We start from the raw sequence: 17,213 nt of genomic DNA on the forward strand, positions 1-17,213 counted from the left end.
TGGGCTCTGATCAGGCTTTACTTGTCGGCAAGGTCAACACTCCTCGATCTAGAGTGTGAGAACAAGGGCCCTTAAACGTGTCTTGCTAGGCATCGTAGCATGGTCTGATAAACGTTCGATGACGTTGGCACACTTCCCTCTTGTTTCTAATGTTGCTTCATGTCCCAGCCCTTCTTCTCATGCGCTTGTCGATGTGGTATCAAGTTGTTGGTCCTATGTTTGAGCTTCATGGTCCTTGCTGTGTCGAGCACCACTTTGTCCCTTTGTCGATGGCCCTCATAGGCCAGTCGGTGGCCTAATGTTGCCCCTGGATAGAAGCCTTGAATGGGCTCATCACTAGTGCACAGGGTCGCCCGGTGAGCTGATGTTGCGGCTCGCGGTGGGTTGCATGTGGGATTGTTTGTTGGTACTTGCTTAGTGTAGTTTGTTACCATCTTCATGTGCCAGCTTGATCTTTGACGATCAAGCAAAGACAAAAAGGATTACCTCAATACCTTGTATATATCGTTCTGGACATTTGACTTTATTAATTTAAAAATAAGAGCAAGTGAGGACATCAGAAGCACAACTGCATGCATGCTCACTTCGAAGGGAGAATACTAAGCGGATATACTCATGATTTCATGGGGAATTTCTCTCTTTCCGGGTACTTCATTTTCGCGGGGCGCCCGCACGGCCACACCTATGCACACAATGTGCATAGGAATTTATCTGTGGTCTACGCTCACTTCGAAGTTCTAACATGTGGTAATATGTGTTCATGGGTGTCGTCCTTGTAGAAAAAGTTTAAGCTTTTCTTTTTCTAACACACTGTCCTTACGGGAGTTAACCCCATGCATAGATTATCTTCATAACTTTCCAACAGTATCTCCCATATTATTTCAGTGCATACGCACGCGGACGCCAAAACTTTATATTCATATACTTCTACCGAAAGATGGATTTTCCACAAACGATGCAAATCCCTTCCGGCTAAACTAGGTCATCACAGTACATCCGAATCAGAAAGAATACGAATTGCACCCATCAACATCCTACCAACAGCAGCAAAGCAGGACTAGAATATGCAGCCTTGCCCCTTTCCGGCCAATCAAACTTGGTCGATATGAAAGAAACGCACAGCATATGCATATGATAATAGAGTACGTCATTGGAGGATTTGAAATGGACCGGTTAGCAGTCAACTAGTGTTAGACATCTTGAAGGGCCGTCCAACTCCAACCGCTGCTGGAGATCGCAGCATAGGCATGCAGGATGATATGCCCGTACGTACCGGCCGAACTGGCCGACAAATCTGCTCGCCGATAGGCCGCCCCGGAGAAAACGAATTAAACGGACGGCACCAGCTCCGGCCGATCGATTTGATTAAGACTTGGAAAAGCAAAGCGATCCATGGCCTGAATGAAGAGCCGCCGGTACCAACTGGCCGGAGTATTTTTCCATCCCGCTTTTACCTTTTCGTCGAGGACCTGTAGTGTATAGAGATTGTGACGACGCACGTCGCGATGCGGTGACATAGTGGATAAAAATGTAAATTTCAAGATGATATGCCGGCTCAGTCTTTCGGAGGTGCTCATAGAGGTGAGGTGTGCGTGTGTGCGTTCATATGGATGAGTGTATGCGCGTGTATATGAGCGCTTGTGTCTGTACTGATGTTCAAAAAAAAGTACCTGCGGGGTCGATGACACTTACGGATTTCGTTAACCGAAGAAAATTAACATAGGTAGGATAAGAATTTGTGACGGGAAGCACTTCATCCTCCCTCCCGGGCTCAAATAGTTGGCAACACATAGCGCTAAATCGTGTTTGTCTAGATTACTTTGCAATTGGATGGCAGGGAGTGGCTCAGGATGGAAGAGCCGGACAGGCCATAGCAGGGTCTTAACCTCATGTCTGATGGCATGGCTAGAGACATTTTCGACTGCCTCGTCCAGATAAGTTTAGGAGATGGGAAAAGAGTGCCTTTTTGGTGTGATTAGAAAGATAAACGGCTTTTCGGTTCGCGACCTTGCACCCCTGATTGCCCAAAAGGCGAGTAAAAGGATCATCAACAAGCACTCAGTATGTCAATAACCAGAGGTGGATTGCTGACACCATCGAAGATTTATCGGGACAGGGGCAGATTCAGTTGGTTCGGCTTTGGACTATAATGAGCGACATCTCCGTAAACCCTGATGCTTCGGATGCTTTTACTTGGAGATGGACGCCCTATGGTGAACATTCGGTAAAATCCGTTTACAGACTGATGTGCCAAGGAGCTATTAGGTTCTTGGGAGCATCTTGCATATAGAAGTGTTGGGCACCACTCAAATGCATGATCTTTGCATGGTTGGCCTTCCAACATATACTATGGTCCTCTGACCAGCATGTTCGACGTGATCTGCAACTTCAAATGGCTGCCTGCTATGTCTGCCTCCAAGAGGAGGATATTGTTGACCATATCTCAAGCATTGTGTAGCGGCGAGCCCCTGTGCCTACACAGCAGGTCTTGTTGATCATATTATTGAAGAACTTAGTGCTTGAGAGGGGCTGGGGCGGTTTGGAATTAGCGTTTGTTATTTTGGTGGGGTGTTCTTGTTGCACTGTGTGCAGTGTACATAGGATTCTTCTACATTTCTATTGTTGCCTTCTACAAAAATATATGGTACTCCCTCCATAAACTAATATAAGATCTTTTAAATCACTAAAGTAGATGTACTCCATTGGCGTACTCTTGAAAAAGAACTTTGTAGTTCGATAAGACGATAACCTGGTATATTAGATCGATGTCCTGTTCAAATGAGATTCCGGTAGATATCCAGCGTGATGAGAATGTGATGCATCCGTTTCTCTTTCTCCCACCAGCTACATTTGAGCCGTCTCGTGCATCCCCTTCTTACACAAGATATCTCCATCTCCACGACGTATCGTCGCCGCCACAAGCCAGCCACCTCGGTCTTCTCCTTTCCATCCATCAGATATCACGATCTCCAGCTTCCCCTCGAGGCATGAGGGATTCAACACCCTTGCTTCACTCACCGTGCTTTGCGAAGCTGTGTCGATCAAGCCATCGTGCCGTTTCCTCCTTGGCCGGTGCGAGCTACCGAGCTAGGCATGGCCAGATCTTGGAGTCAGATCATAGCTGCCGCCCCAGCAGACACGCCTTGATCAATCTCATCTCGGTTGGTATTTCTATGCATGTGATAGCTCAACTCTTGGAGCAGAGTGTGCTTTAGAGTTTACACTCGTAAGTTGGTGTTTTTGGCGCATGCAGAGCAGGCGCTGGATGCACTACAGGCCATAAGGCTGCCTTACAGCAAATACATCGCATAGAATTAGAGAACAGAGGTTGGTCCGTAGTGGATGACTTTGTGTATTAGATATCGTAGCACTAGCCTATCATGCCAAACGGCGGGCATGAGTCGTTACTTAAGCCCATGCTGCTATATAGCAACTAAAGTACCAGACACTCCCTTTCCGCGGTTGCTAGAAAGCAAGTTCAGTTGGCAATGCAGAGGTTAGTTAATTAGACAGCAGATCGGAAAGGATGCACACCAAACGTGCATGGTCCAATATATTTCTGTGGACATGATGACATTATAAAACACATACAGAGTACAGTATATAGTAAGTACAGTATATAGTAGGAAAGCGCCCTCACCTAAAAGACAAAGTGAAAGCATACAGTAACCGCACTGAACGAATGGGCAGTACGATAACATTATCCTCGTCAACCTTAATTATTGTCCCAAAAAACACCCTCGCCAACCTTCGTTTGTTCCTTCCTACAGCCTTCGACACGGCGAGCACGGGAGTGCTCAACACAATGGCCACCTAATGGTGTTGAGGGTCCGATCCTCCGGGGCTCAGGCGCTTGGACTCCGCCGCCTTGCCGACCTGCCTCTGCCCCTCGTCGGGCACCTTCATGGATACCTCGGTGACACCAGTGCCACCAGTGGCGGACGGTGCTTCTCTCAAGACCCGAGCCGACTCCAAGGGCACGGCGGCAGCGAGCAGCAGCACGGCGCAGATGAAGAGCCCCAGGCCGGTGGTGCGTGCCATCTATTGCTTCGGAGAGGCGGGCGCTTGACTGGTGAGCTGCAGCGACAATGTATGCCCCTATCTTTCGTGCAAAGATGAGGCAGGATCGTTGATGCAACGACACTGCAAGGCAATGGGCTCTGGAGCTAGCTAGGAAGTACGAATCATGCCTAAGCTATGGACCGACTTATATACACGGGGGCATTATGGACTCCACGTAAGAGATTTTGAAACACTCCACCGGTGGGATGGACCGGTTAGACGGTTGCATCGGCGGCCGTTTTCATTTAGCAAAAAGTTCACTAAAAAATGCCTCCATTGGGGCACCCGGCCAATAGCCAGGCCGATCTCCTGAGTGCATGCGCTTCAACCACTCGCACATCGTCTTCTCGATCAATCAGAGGCGACCAATGTGTAGGTATGCCCGGCGATAGTACGTGCGCGGAGCAAAGGCGCAACCACAACCGACCGGCTTGGACGCATGCGCCTCCCCCCTCCCTATCAGATATCACCTGCCTAAAGGCTGGCTTGGACGGTTATCGGTGTTTTTTGGTTCAGGCGCCTTTGCAGCTCCATAGGTCGGATACGAGTATACGACGATCGAACTCATCAAATTACTCCCAACTTTTGAGTAGATATATCAATCTCCTTCTGGATGCTAGTTATCTCGTCCATGATTCGATACACGCATTCAACCTTTTGCGGATGATCCAATGAATGGAAGAAAAGGGGAGCCCAACACTGGAGGAGAAAGGTAGGCTAGGTGTATGGTTGAGCCAATAGGACTGGCAAACCATGTGAAAAGCCATTGCTGCTCGAGATTGCTTTGGCTTTTGTGGACTCACAGTAAACCAACGTTGATATGGCCTTCGCCGGTGTCAGCTATCAAGCCGTAAACAGCGATAACCTCTTTTAATTCCAGCAATAACCTTCCACACTCAATGGGTTCCTCCACACCCTCCACACCAGCACCACCTTCGACTACTTGGGGCCCTACCCTACCCTACTTAGCCAAGCAACTGGACCGAAAAACGATGTAAAGCACATTGACTTTTGGCGTTAAACCACCCATTTTAAGTGGAGACAGACCGTCACAATTGCTTTCATCCTTGGGAAGACCACGCATATTGTGATGTGCACTAGTTCATGCAAAATCGTATAGTAAATAGAGAGGTAATAAATCAAAGATCGCTGGGGCCATCTTCCCAGGTGAACCAAAATTAAGAAAACACAACAGGTATTGCTGACACCCACCCGCTATGTTTTACGTTGGTAATCACACAAGCCTGCCCGGCAGTGCTACCAAGTGTACTGCAACTAGACAACCAACATACTAACAAGTGTACTAGAAATGCCAAAATTTACCACTTGTAACACACTAACTTACAAAAAGGTCGAGGCACCAAAGTTAACCAGCTTTTAACCTACGAATCGAGATTAAGAAGGAATGGGATGCCTAGTCACCCACCATAATTATTCCATGCTTAATTGTTATCGTTAACTTTACCCTTAGATTAATGGTTGATCCAATGTGAAACTAGACTTCTATTCAATTGCATTTCATACAGGATTTAACCACAGATGGCACCGGGGATTGACTAGTCACCTGAACTAAACTTCGTAAGCATGCCCTCTTGGATTGTCATCCATTTGAGTACTCAGGTCTTGTGCTAGTGGAATTGACCCAACTACTGATTCCAGCACTCTCCAAACAACTGCTAGCTATAACATGCAAGCAAAGTACCTCTACAGGAGCAAGTAATGTGACTACATTAGCTATTCAGTAGTGTTTGAACTTCGTCTCGGTATTAAGTACATGCTGAATCCTATATATGTCCTTTCATTGCATTTGCATTACCCGTGTTCCTCCAGGGTGAAGCATCTTCTTTCCCACAGTACTCCCGCATCAATACTGCCAGAACAAAATATTACTGGGTTACTATAAACAATGGAATATGATGGAGGAAGTTTCATATTGGCAGAATATGAAGATGCTTTACTACAACTGCTAACAAAACTGAACTTCCTGTAAACAGAAGGCAACTTCTCAAGGTAGTCCGTGCATAAAACTGATCACAAGCTATGCGTCCTTTTAAACTGCAACTGGAAGTACTGAACCAATGCAAGTATACTGTATAAAAGAACAAATAACCTACTTCAGAGCTATCTTTAGGAATATATGCCATTAGTAACCACTTAAGTGGTAACTCCAGTGCTATGAGAGACCCCAGTGAACATATACGATTGGCAATTGAAACAATAGAACATTGGATGATATAGCTGATGGAAGCCAATTGATATTAGCCCTAAGCAACAAGATGAAGTCATCTGAGAAGGATGCATGCAATGCAAGGCATGCTGTACAACATGCGTAAATAAGTGATTCAGAACCCACACTTCTACTAAATAACATAATGATATTATACGCTAATGCCAGCCTAAACAAGAAGACAGAAGTCATCTGACAAGGATGCATGCAATGCAAGGTAAGCTGTCCAATATGTGCAAGTAAGCAATCTGGAACCACGGTTCTACTAAATAACATAATGCTAAAATGTTAAACGAAAAGAATAAAACCAGATAGAAGTATTACATAATGGTATAAACTAAAACGCCAAACATCCCTACAAGTGATCAGAAATGGGTTATGCAGGTGGGAAAACAAAACATAGTATGCCAAGCAGTTGCTACTCACACCATAATCTGTATAGTTGACAATACTTTTCAGGGAAGTCTGAAAGTGTGGTGTGTTTCATGCTTCCAACAGCCCAATTCTAAATTCAACATATCAGTAGGTAACTTTGCATACGAAATCATTAAAGAAGGTCAAACTAGCATAGAAAAAGCAATATAGATATCCCACGCACTCGTGTGATTGGTTCTCACTTCCAAGTAATTACAGTGTCTAGCACTTTTTAAGGTACTTTAGAAGAATAAAAAGAGACTAAAACTAGGATCGTGTATGGCAATTGCACATATTCTGATGCATGGAGTTGCAGTATATTGAGCTTCCATAACTTTGTTTATTAAGTTCATAGTTCTACAGCAAACCATCATGTAGGAATAAAGCAGTATTCACTAATCGAACTAATAGGGCACCAATGTGTGGAAATGAACATCTCCAAGTTGTGCTGCAAAGGTAATTATCAATTATTTTGAAGATATACTCCATGCTGGTAATGATCCGAGGCTACTATAGACCAACATAAATGCAGCATGCAGGTACCTCCACTCCAAGATCTCTAGACTTCTTTGTATAGTTCTATTACTTTCTGGCATCTACTATCCCATAATGGATTGCTGGTAAACAAGTAATTTTAAGCCGTAACTGTTGAGTAAAACAAAGAAAAAGATGGTAGGATCAGAAATCCAAAGGGTTCAAAAACGAAGAACTGCAAGAAAATATAGAAAGCTAAGCTCAAGATGACTCAGACTAGGAGCTAAGCATGTATTGGCCATGTCCAGTTTTGCATTGGAGCCAGTCTGCATTCAATGTCATGATGTTCGGGAAAACAAGTAAACGACAGCGGTTATCAAGGGCAAAAGAGGGGAAATGGCACTTGAAAAATATGGTTTCGGCCCAAGGGCAAACATAGTGAAAAGGAGTTTTCGAGGCCAGGGACACATATAGTGAAATGAAGGGAGCATACCAAATCAGAAGCATATAAATGGAATAGGGTGTTAACTTACAGTATCCATTGTGACAATTTCCTCAAATAAGTGCTTGGATCTCATGCTGTCGGCGTATTTCTGAAGAGCAGAAAGGTTCTTCTGGTGAAGGAATCCCAAGTTTAACATCCATGTATGTGAATATGCAGTAGTAACATGTGACTTAGTTAGAAGTAGGCAAGGATATTTTCTCCTCAAACATTGGGTGGTTTAGCATCAACAGCATATTGTTGTTAACAATAGCCCGAACTGCTAGTTCTTTAGCTTCCGTGTGTTTCTTTTTCATCAAAATGCACATCTGCATGATACGACATGAAAACGTAAATATCTCAACTGTTAATTCAGATCCTCTACACGTCAACACGTGTATTCATGTAGAGTAAGAAAATACCAGTTGCATCGAGGATAAAATTACTGGTATTGCACTATCAATAAGGAAACAAATAACCATCTTAGTCACTACTGAATACTGATGATATTCATTTATCTGCATGAAGCCGTGACATTAATGATCTGGAGAAGATGCATTCTGCACCTTTTGCAAGTTGTACCATCTACAATTTCACCCTCCATATTTCTCATGTGATCAAAAGGGGAGCAAGAGTCTTCTTAAATAATTAACATTAAAATACAAGTAAAGTGACACGAAATATAATAAATTTGGGAAAGCAGCCCCTGAAATGTTCTGAAGTCCAACCGTGCAGTTCCAAAGCTATATCAGTTTTAAGGTGGGTAAGGCTCAGTCAAACACAAACTGAGAACCCCAACTGCTAGTTTACATTCTAGTAACAGATTTTCAGACAAGGATAATAAAGCATTCGTTGGCAGATTTACTCACATCTTCAAGCTGTTTTCTACAAGCCTCAGCTTTCTCTACATTTCCATCATCTTCTAACAGGGCAGGCAACTCTAGATCTGAAATGTCACCCATCTCCCATATTGTGGAAGAAACTGCATTATCCATACGAGCTTTCGGAGTTCCACTTTGAATCTAAGCAGTGAAATCAACAAAAATGAGCGGACGTGAATAACTGAATACTACCTCCAGTTCCAAACATAAGTCACCTTTGCCTTTTTCACAATCTCAAGATGTGCTTATATCTGCTACTTTCATCTTGTAGAATTGCTACTCTTAGTTCTAGTTATCAAAACATCAAAGCGGCAAACCTCTTGCTCAATATAGTCGAAAAACATGAGACTACAAACTTATTAACGTAGTGATATAAAATATTGTGTGGCGGAAGGTTTTCATAACTATATCTTTTGATATTATTTTTCTGTCAGATCTAGAAACTTAATATAAATTAATGGTCGTTCTTATAAATGTTCGACTGTGTACCAAGGCAACCTTTGGGACTGGAGGTAATAATAGAACAACTAAGGAATATTCAATACACTTACTGTTTGATTCCCCAACTCTGGAACAGTTTGCGGTGATATTCTACACGATAAATTGCAAACCTGTTATTTCCAATAAAAAGAGCTACTCTAGAGGTACATTGAATCTACTAGATGTTGTCGGACCAACAACCTCACAGCTGGAGATCTCACGATGCGTTTCAGCACAGCAGGGGCTTTTGGATCTGGGATTGATTCCTGAGAAGGGAAGTTGACAGCATGAACAGAAGTACCAAAAATTATACTCCTATACTATAGAACACAGATAACAAAACTATATATGTTTTTTCCATTGTAGCTTGGGTAATACTCCCTCCGTTTCAAAATATAAGGACCAAGTTTTTAGAAAAATATATCAATATAGTACCTAATTTGTATCATCAGATCCATCACGAAAAGTATTTTCATATTTTATTTATTTTCTATTGTAGATGTCGATATATTATTCTATAATCTTGGTCAAAGACATGCAAGGTAGACTTGCACGAAAATCGATACACCTTATATTCTGGAATGGAGGTAGTATTTTACAGAAAAAATATATTTATTTGTCCAGGTCTAAATGATTGATAATCTACACAATATGATCATGTCAATTGGTTGAAATCTCAAGTCTAAGCTTGAAGATCAACCATGATAAAATAGCACTCTGGCACTCGAAATATAATACCAAATTCAAAACATAGTGCAATTTAAATTTTACATATCTAGATTAAAGAATTGCATGCGCTGATTGATCATATAATTGAAGAGACAGGCCAATAGGCACTCTCTGTAGTTGCATCGTAGATCTCTTAGGTCTGGCACATGATCTAATCAGTTTGCAGTATCAAGATACGGCAATCTCTACATTGATATATTATTTAACACTTGTAACTCCAAGGTAAAATTTTATACGGATGCAACACTTCAGCACATTGCAAAATAAGCGGGTACAAACACTCAACACAATGTGGAAATGAACAATGCAATGTTAGCATTTAGAGAATGTAACTCTTTGCAATGATATGAATCACAACCTTCAGAAGAAGGCAATTAGGATAAAGCAAAGAAGGAAACAAGCTTAAGCATAAAAGAAAATGTGTTTGATGATATAAAACTGCACAGAACGAAAAGAACCTCGGGCATCTTTTGCTTAATGGACGGACTAAGCAATGCAGCTTTTCCTTCAACAAAGGAGTTTGGGATCTTGTGTGTCCTTACAGGGGAACCCTTGCTCCCACTCAATTTTACTGAATCTTTATCCAGAATCAAGCCAGACTTTGGACTTCTGTTGCCTACTTTTGAAACTCTACATTCAGGAAAATAATTCAGTCCCCTTTCACGTAACATTTCTAGAACAAAAAACATGAGATATTGGAGTAGAGATAACCTTGATCCGGCCAGTTGGAAAGTTGTTGGTCTTTTATCATCTTTGGAAGGAGTGCCTTGTATCGTATCAGAGGTGTTGCTGCCTTTTAGGAGCATCTGGCTTGTTAGTAAATTATTTCCAGTGGTATGTGCTGTACTGCTTGGAGTATTCTTAATGGATGAGTTGCCTGCACTAAGTGGCTCAAGTCTGAAAAAGATGCATATATATTTATCAGCGTTGACAATATCTCACAAGAAGATTTGTAGACTGTCTTAACAATAACAAGAGAAGCGGATAAATCCAGAAATAGATGGGCATACAAACTTACGATGACTGACTGTTCAAGATTCAAGTGGTCCGGTCCGGTTTGGACCAGTTACTGCACCTCTAAACCTCTTGCAAAACCACAGGTCCACAGTTCGGCCCGCATCTCATCTAAGAGGGCCACACGGGTAAACCTATGTTCGGCCCTAATAATTAGTAAACAGGCGCACGCCGGCGAGGATGACACGGTGTCGTACGCGCAGTCGTGTACCCACCAGCGTCGGGATAGAGCAGGATGAGCACCCCCAGTCTGGCAGCAGCAAGACGTCCATTTTTGGCTCTGTGGGGCGGTCGCGGCCTGTGGACGTGGTGGTGACCGTGGCGTCGTGCACGACGCGAGACAGATGTGTGGCCAGCGCGGCAGCACGACCTGCAGGACGTGTGCGGGTGCGTATACTGAGAGCAGCCGACGGTGTGGAGGTGCCTGTGGTGCCACAAACGATGCCGAGACAGACGTGCGGCCGGCGCAGCGGCACGAGCTGCAGGGCGAGTGCTGCGTCGAGCCGTCGCAGGCAATGGGCGTGGCTGTGGCTGTGGTGCGGCGGACCACGTTGATACGAACGTACAGCCGACCCGGCGGCGGAAGCTGCAAGGCGTGCGCGGGCGTCACCAGAAGCAACCACCCGTGTTGGAGCATGGCTAGCGGCACCTCGCAAAGCACGAAGGAGCGGTTCGACCCTAGGGTCAAAAGGATATGGCCCTGTTGGACCCTAAAGGTTATATGGGCCGTCAGGTTACCCTATTGGTGCCAAAAGCCAGGTCCAGTCCACCGGGCCAAGGGGTCGCACCGGACCACCTGAATCATGACTGACTGTTACAGAGAACTCAAAATACCAATTAAGAACTGGAAAAGGTCATACTTTGTTCTAGAGACATGATAAACCATGAGTACATCAAATATCAAGAATTATGCCATGTAGGATTGTCAGGAAGTAAATCCAAAGTACAGTTAGTTATAATTCAAATACAATGGGGGTCCTTTTCCACGAGGATCACATTCACTGTGGTAAGTGACTTCCTATTACAACATTGCTACCATGTAAACTATACTATGATTCTAAAAAAGGGCAGCCCGGTGCACATAGCTCCCGCTTGCGCAGGGTCCGGGGAAGGGTCCGACCACTTTGGGTCTTTTGTACGCAGTTCTTCCCTACATTTCTGCAAGAGGCTGTTTCCAGGACTCGAACATGTGACCACATGGTCCTAGTCACAAGGCAACAGCTTTGCTGCTGCGCCCTTCTATACTATGATTCTAAAAATGGCGTAAATGACATGCGGAACTTATTAGCTACCAGTGCTGTCGAAAGTTGAGAATGATACATACTACTGCAACAAAGAGCATTATGTCATGGTGTAAACTCGAAAGGTAGAAAAATGCATGTGATGCAAATCCACTCTATTCAATGCATCAGTTGCTTCTCTGCCACCACATTTTTTTTTCCTATATGATCCAGAAATGGACTGGGTTCCACTATCAAGAGATTACGAAACCTCTGCCACCACATCTATGAAAGATACATTGAAATTCAAAATATTTAAGGTAGTCACATTTTTGATGTATAAGGACACACACACCGCATAAACCATAGCGCTGCATAAAGCCATAAACTCAATAAAAGTTTGTTGAAAGACCAAGATCAATAGGAGTGAAACTTTAGGCCTCCTTTGGTTCATAGGATAAGGAAATCATAGGAATAGGAAAGTCATAGGAAATGAGATCACATGTACTATCTCAGTTCCTATAGGAAAAGAGATGTCATTTGGTTCATAGGATAGGAATTTTTCCATTAGGTCCATAGCTAAATTTTTTTCCTTTGAAATGTGAAGGATAGGGACCAATCCTACATAAAAATAGGAATCCATTCCTACAAACCAAATGGCTCTATAGGAAAAGAAATCTTTTAGAAATTCTATCCTATAAAATTCCAACAAACCAAAGGAGGTCTTAGAATGATATTTCTGTCGGTTCAATGTTAGGTAAGTTCATACACAGTGGGACTTAAGAAAAAATCTTATGGAAACTATATCATCATGACACCATCATAATATGGAGAAAATACAGCAGAGTTGAGCATACCCAGGTAAACATGTGCATATATTTCAACTCAGCACATTGTTGTACTTTGAAGGGTGAATAATTACGTACCCATGTTTGGCATTCATGGAGGTGGTTGACAACCCCTGTAATCCTGGCTTGCAGTATGTTTTTGCCGGCGTGATTTTATGTTTATCAGGATCTGCATGCTTGTGTTCCCTGCATTGGAAAACACTCATTAGTGATACAGTTTTATCATTTTATAAGTACATGCTAGTATGCCAATCTATCTATTACCTGTTCAGGTCTGTAGGATGTGTATTTGTCTTTTTGATCATGTTATTGGCACCACTTAGTTGATTTAAGGTAGTCTCTGAAGTTATTTGGGGAGGCCTGCTTGCTTTCGTATTTGCAGACTTGGACAGAAGAGAAAAGGTTCCTGCTTCATTCACTAGTGTAGGTTTAACATTTCTGATTTCCCTGCATAAATGTATCAGAACACATTCGCCTAGTAAGAGATCAACACACAAAACTAGAAGTTAGGTCACAACCAAGTAAATCAAAATATGATACTCAACAGAACCATGGGTTCCATGAAGCATTTGTTGTGCGTAATGATGTATGTGCAATGTACTTAATCCAACATTAATGATGTTCTAATTTAAATTAAGACTTTTCTTGTCAAACAAACAGCAGTCAACACTAGGTTGAAGGTTTTATTTTGCTGAGAAAGAAACTTTTGTCAAAGATAAACCTCTGCATTGTTGAAGATAGATTCTTTGGACCTGAAGTCCCTTTCTCAACATTCTTTGTCCCGCATGATGTCTTCCTTAGAGGCTTCATTGAAGTGCCTCTATAAAATTGGTTACCATGACTTCCTTCATTAAGAGATGTACTTTCCTCCACAGGCTCATTCTGGTTATTTTGAGAATCTGAGTGGCCCCCTGATCTTCTTGAGATGGGGACATTCTCAGTGCTCTTGTTTCTGGATTGTGAACTAACTGATTGCTCACTGCTATTATTCTCCCTTGATGTTATCTTAACTTTACTAGGGTCAACTGGAAGAGCTTCCTTGCTGCTCCCAGGAACTGCTACCGCTTTCAAATGTGTTGGATCTTCACCAGATACAGCAGTGGAAGGAAAGCTATGAGAAGAATTGTTGACAACTGGTTTTGTTGGATATGTCTCATTAGAGTGCTCTTCAAGCACATCATTTGACACCATATCTACTTCAAGTTGGCCCACACTTGCAGGATTGATGCTGAAAAAATGATGCATTTTTCGTTAGATGACTCAGTAGTGTTAATACTTAAAGTCAGACAACTGCCGTTCGTTAGATTCGCCTACCTTGTCAAATGAGCAGGCTTCAAAGTGCAAGCATTCTGTGTTTGTATTTGTTCCTTACTCTTACTATCTTCAGGAACATCAGTGCCCTTCCCTGAAATACCATTTTCTTGATCCTTGTTACCCTCTGAAGAGATAGGGTCAGTTTTTTCTTTAGGTCTGCTCATACCATTTTCCTCAAAGCCCAACTTTGTGTCAAGATTGAAGTTGCCCAGCCTTTAAGGAAACAAAATAAACAAGATGAACAGCTAATTGCATGAACTTTATGAGAAGAACAGTCTTCATCAGCCAGGATAACTTACTCATTAAAATCAAAGGAAAAGGAGAAGTTGTCTTTTTCAGTTACTTTTCTCCCTTCAGAAAGCTCATCGCCGTTTGAACTGTTGTTCTTTGCTTTTTTCTTGAGAGGACTAGAGAAATCTAAATCAGACATGCCCATTTTAAATGATGATAATTTGTCAAAGGCTCCATCAAGTCCAAAATCATCACTGGACAAGGAAAGAGATTGTCAGCACCATATGAACACTAGATAGTAACTAATTTCCACTTGTTTGCACCAAATGTTAAGGAAACTTTGAAGCGCAATACTCACAAATTCTCAAAGCTAAACTTCTTGCTACTCTTTGGAGCTGACTCGACATCAAAGTCAATTGTATCTTTTCCTGATTTTGGTAACTTCCAAGATGAAAGAAAATCATTGCCAAAGTCTTCATCTGCCAATAAATAACATGTTAAATCATTACAATCTTTAAAATGCATTTTCCAAGTCTACCGCACAGCTCATGTAGTAGATTTAATTTCTCGAGGATAAGAAGGAAACAAATACAATGAACATGACTCATACACAGCATCAATCAGAAATCTTCAACATAGCAGTCTAAGATTAATTTGACTATGGTGAAGCATAATAAGGAAACAAGGTGCCTGGATGACCTAGTATCATAACACAATAATAACAAGATACATACCAAGGGATGAACTTGTATTTTTAGCATTTGCATTAGAAGCAGCTCTTTTTCGTGATTCATCCATGGTTCCCACAAACGTGGACTGCATGCCAAAGGAAAAGTAAAATACATTAGGAACCACTAAAGACACACAGTGGAAGAGGAACCATGTATGCCACTATTATTAATATTCTTAATAACCACTCCAAATACATTTGCAAATGCTGGTGATGTTTTAATTATGCTGGTGACACATTAGGAATAGGTCAATTCAGATTTGTTTTTTTCCCACCACTATGCTTAATAGGAAACAAAGCACATGTGAAATACAGAGAGACATTAAACAATAGAATAAAAAAACATTAAAGGGTCTATCGACTGACTACTAGATTTTCAATGACCCTATCTCTCTCTGAGATCATACCTCTATTCAGCTTACATTACCTAGATTTAAACAATAAAACCTATTGCCCATGTTTTCAGAGACAATAGGCAATCTCATCAAGGTGCTTAATGGGTAGGACCTCACCAAAGATCCAGAAAACAGCAAACAATGGGGAACGTGAAAATCTGACAGGCAACAAATAATATGAGCACATTCCATTCAGAGCACCAGCTCATTTCTTGAAACTTGAAAGTAGGAAGTTACTATGATCGATAAAAACATCAAGTGGGCCATAGAAGTGAACGCTTGAACTAACTAGAACTAAACTGAAAACAATTTTGATTTGCAATGTCATACTAGATACCAGTAAATGGTTGCAGAAGAATGACAATAATTTTAAACAACAAACTACAAGTTAACTTTGACCTTGACAGTCAGAACATATTTCTTTTATCAGTGGAATAATTAACATTACTGGACAACATTTGGAGCAAGGGACCTCTATTTGACATTTTGACAATAGACTTAGGATCAAATGAAGCTTGGTAAAGCAAGTCTATGCGAATCAGAGTTTGACAGCAGGCTACACGGTTAAACATTGAGAACTTATAGAACACTTAATGCGCCATTTTAACCATGAGATGCACGAAAATAAGGAGAGCAGTATTGAAGATCCCTCCAATAAGATTTGAAAACCAGGAGTACTAATGTACTTTAGAGGTTCGTAATATTGTCAGCTACAGTAATATCTTTTGTAGGCGGCCTTCCGTTTTTTTCAGTTTCCGTGTTGCTCATCCATACATTAAATGAACATGGAATTCGAAGAAATGTCCTAATTATATTTCGTTGACAGGAAAACCACTTTGCTGAGTCGAAACAAAACAGCAAAATGGCAACGGGCAGGGGTTGAAAAACAGCATGACTCCGATGACACTAGCTACTGTTCATAAGAGCCCATGAGGCAGTCAAACAAGATCATGAAACTTGTCGGAATGCTAAAGCCACGCGAACACCCAGGAAACTATCACAATTATGCCACTGCTTGCTGGTTACGGTACACCGTAATCAAAACGAAGGAAACATTTGATCAAACAGCGTGCGCGCGCGAACACGCACGGAACGGGTGGTGTAGAAGACCTAGAGGTGGCGTGGAGAGTAGAGACCTCCGTTAATCCTGCACCAAACCTTCCGAAAATCAACGCAAAAAGTATTGAGCAGAAATCGCCCCAGATTAACAGCAAAAACGCACCAATCAGGGGCGGATCTAGAAGGTGTCGTGGGTGCTCAGTTTCGCACAGCGGGAAGGGAAGAGAAGGGGTGGGCACACCTGGTGGGTGCTCGTCGCCGGCGAACGGCCCGACGAATACCTAGGCACCTTGCGTAGGGCGGCGGCGGTCGGCCAGTCGTTGCCACGAGAGAGAGAGAGGGGGGAGCGAGAGCGAGCGCGCGCGCGCCTACACGCGAGGTGAGGTGAACGGAAGAAGAAAAGACAGTTGTGAAGTGGGTGAACAGTGAACACAGTCCGGGGCTGGAGCAGGCCTGATCAATCGAGGCAAGGCGGCATACAGAGTCTAGGCCGGCATACGCTCTGGCCCATTTAGTTTTTTTCTTCTGGTTCTATGTTTTTTTGTTTTTCCTTTTTCCTCTCTTCTGTTTTTACCTAGTTAGACTAAAAAACCTAGTTTTTTATTTTTCTATTTATTTTTTTGATTTTACCTTTGATTTTTTTTAAAATCCTTT

The 17,213-nt window shown here is 42.4% G+C and overlaps 1 protein-coding gene across 3 annotated transcripts; it reads right to left on the reverse strand.

Moving 5' to 3' along the window:
- Positions 1 to 5,541: 5,541 nt before the first annotated feature.
- On the reverse strand, positions 5,542 to 16,963 carry LOC125544830 (uncharacterized). Of its 3 annotated transcripts, none has more exons than XM_087547543.1 (17): positions 16,801 to 16,963; positions 15,110 to 15,191; positions 14,734 to 14,854; positions 14,444 to 14,629; positions 14,145 to 14,357; positions 13,552 to 14,058; positions 13,095 to 13,277; positions 12,909 to 13,016; positions 10,460 to 10,645; positions 10,207 to 10,378; positions 9,221 to 9,285; positions 9,091 to 9,130; positions 8,528 to 8,680; positions 7,877 to 7,987; positions 7,711 to 7,785; positions 5,879 to 5,932; positions 5,542 to 5,766 (listed from the first exon to the last, which is right to left on the reverse strand). In XM_087547543.1, the coding sequence occupies exons 2-16, from the start codon at positions 15,171 to 15,173 to the stop codon at positions 5,927 to 5,929; spliced, it is 2,190 nt and encodes a 729-aa protein (XP_087403669.1). In that variant the 5' UTR covers positions 15,174 to 15,191; positions 16,801 to 16,963; the 3' UTR covers positions 5,542 to 5,766; positions 5,879 to 5,926. The 3 variants fall into 3 exon arrangements, with proteins under 3 accessions (XP_087403669.1, XP_087403668.1, XP_048564557.2); XM_087547542.1 differs by adding an exon at positions 16,611 to 16,647 and having other exon boundaries at positions 5,542 to 5,932; positions 16,801 to 16,943; XM_048708600.2 differs by having other exon boundaries at positions 5,542 to 5,932.
- Between the last annotated feature and the right edge of the window lie 250 nt (positions 16,964 to 17,213).

This window comes from Triticum urartu, chromosome 3A, assembly GCF_056163025.1.
Source record: "Triticum urartu cultivar PI428250 chromosome 3A, HENAU_Tu73, whole genome shotgun sequence".
NCBI lineage: Eukaryota > Viridiplantae > Streptophyta > Magnoliopsida > Poales > Poaceae > Triticum > Triticum urartu.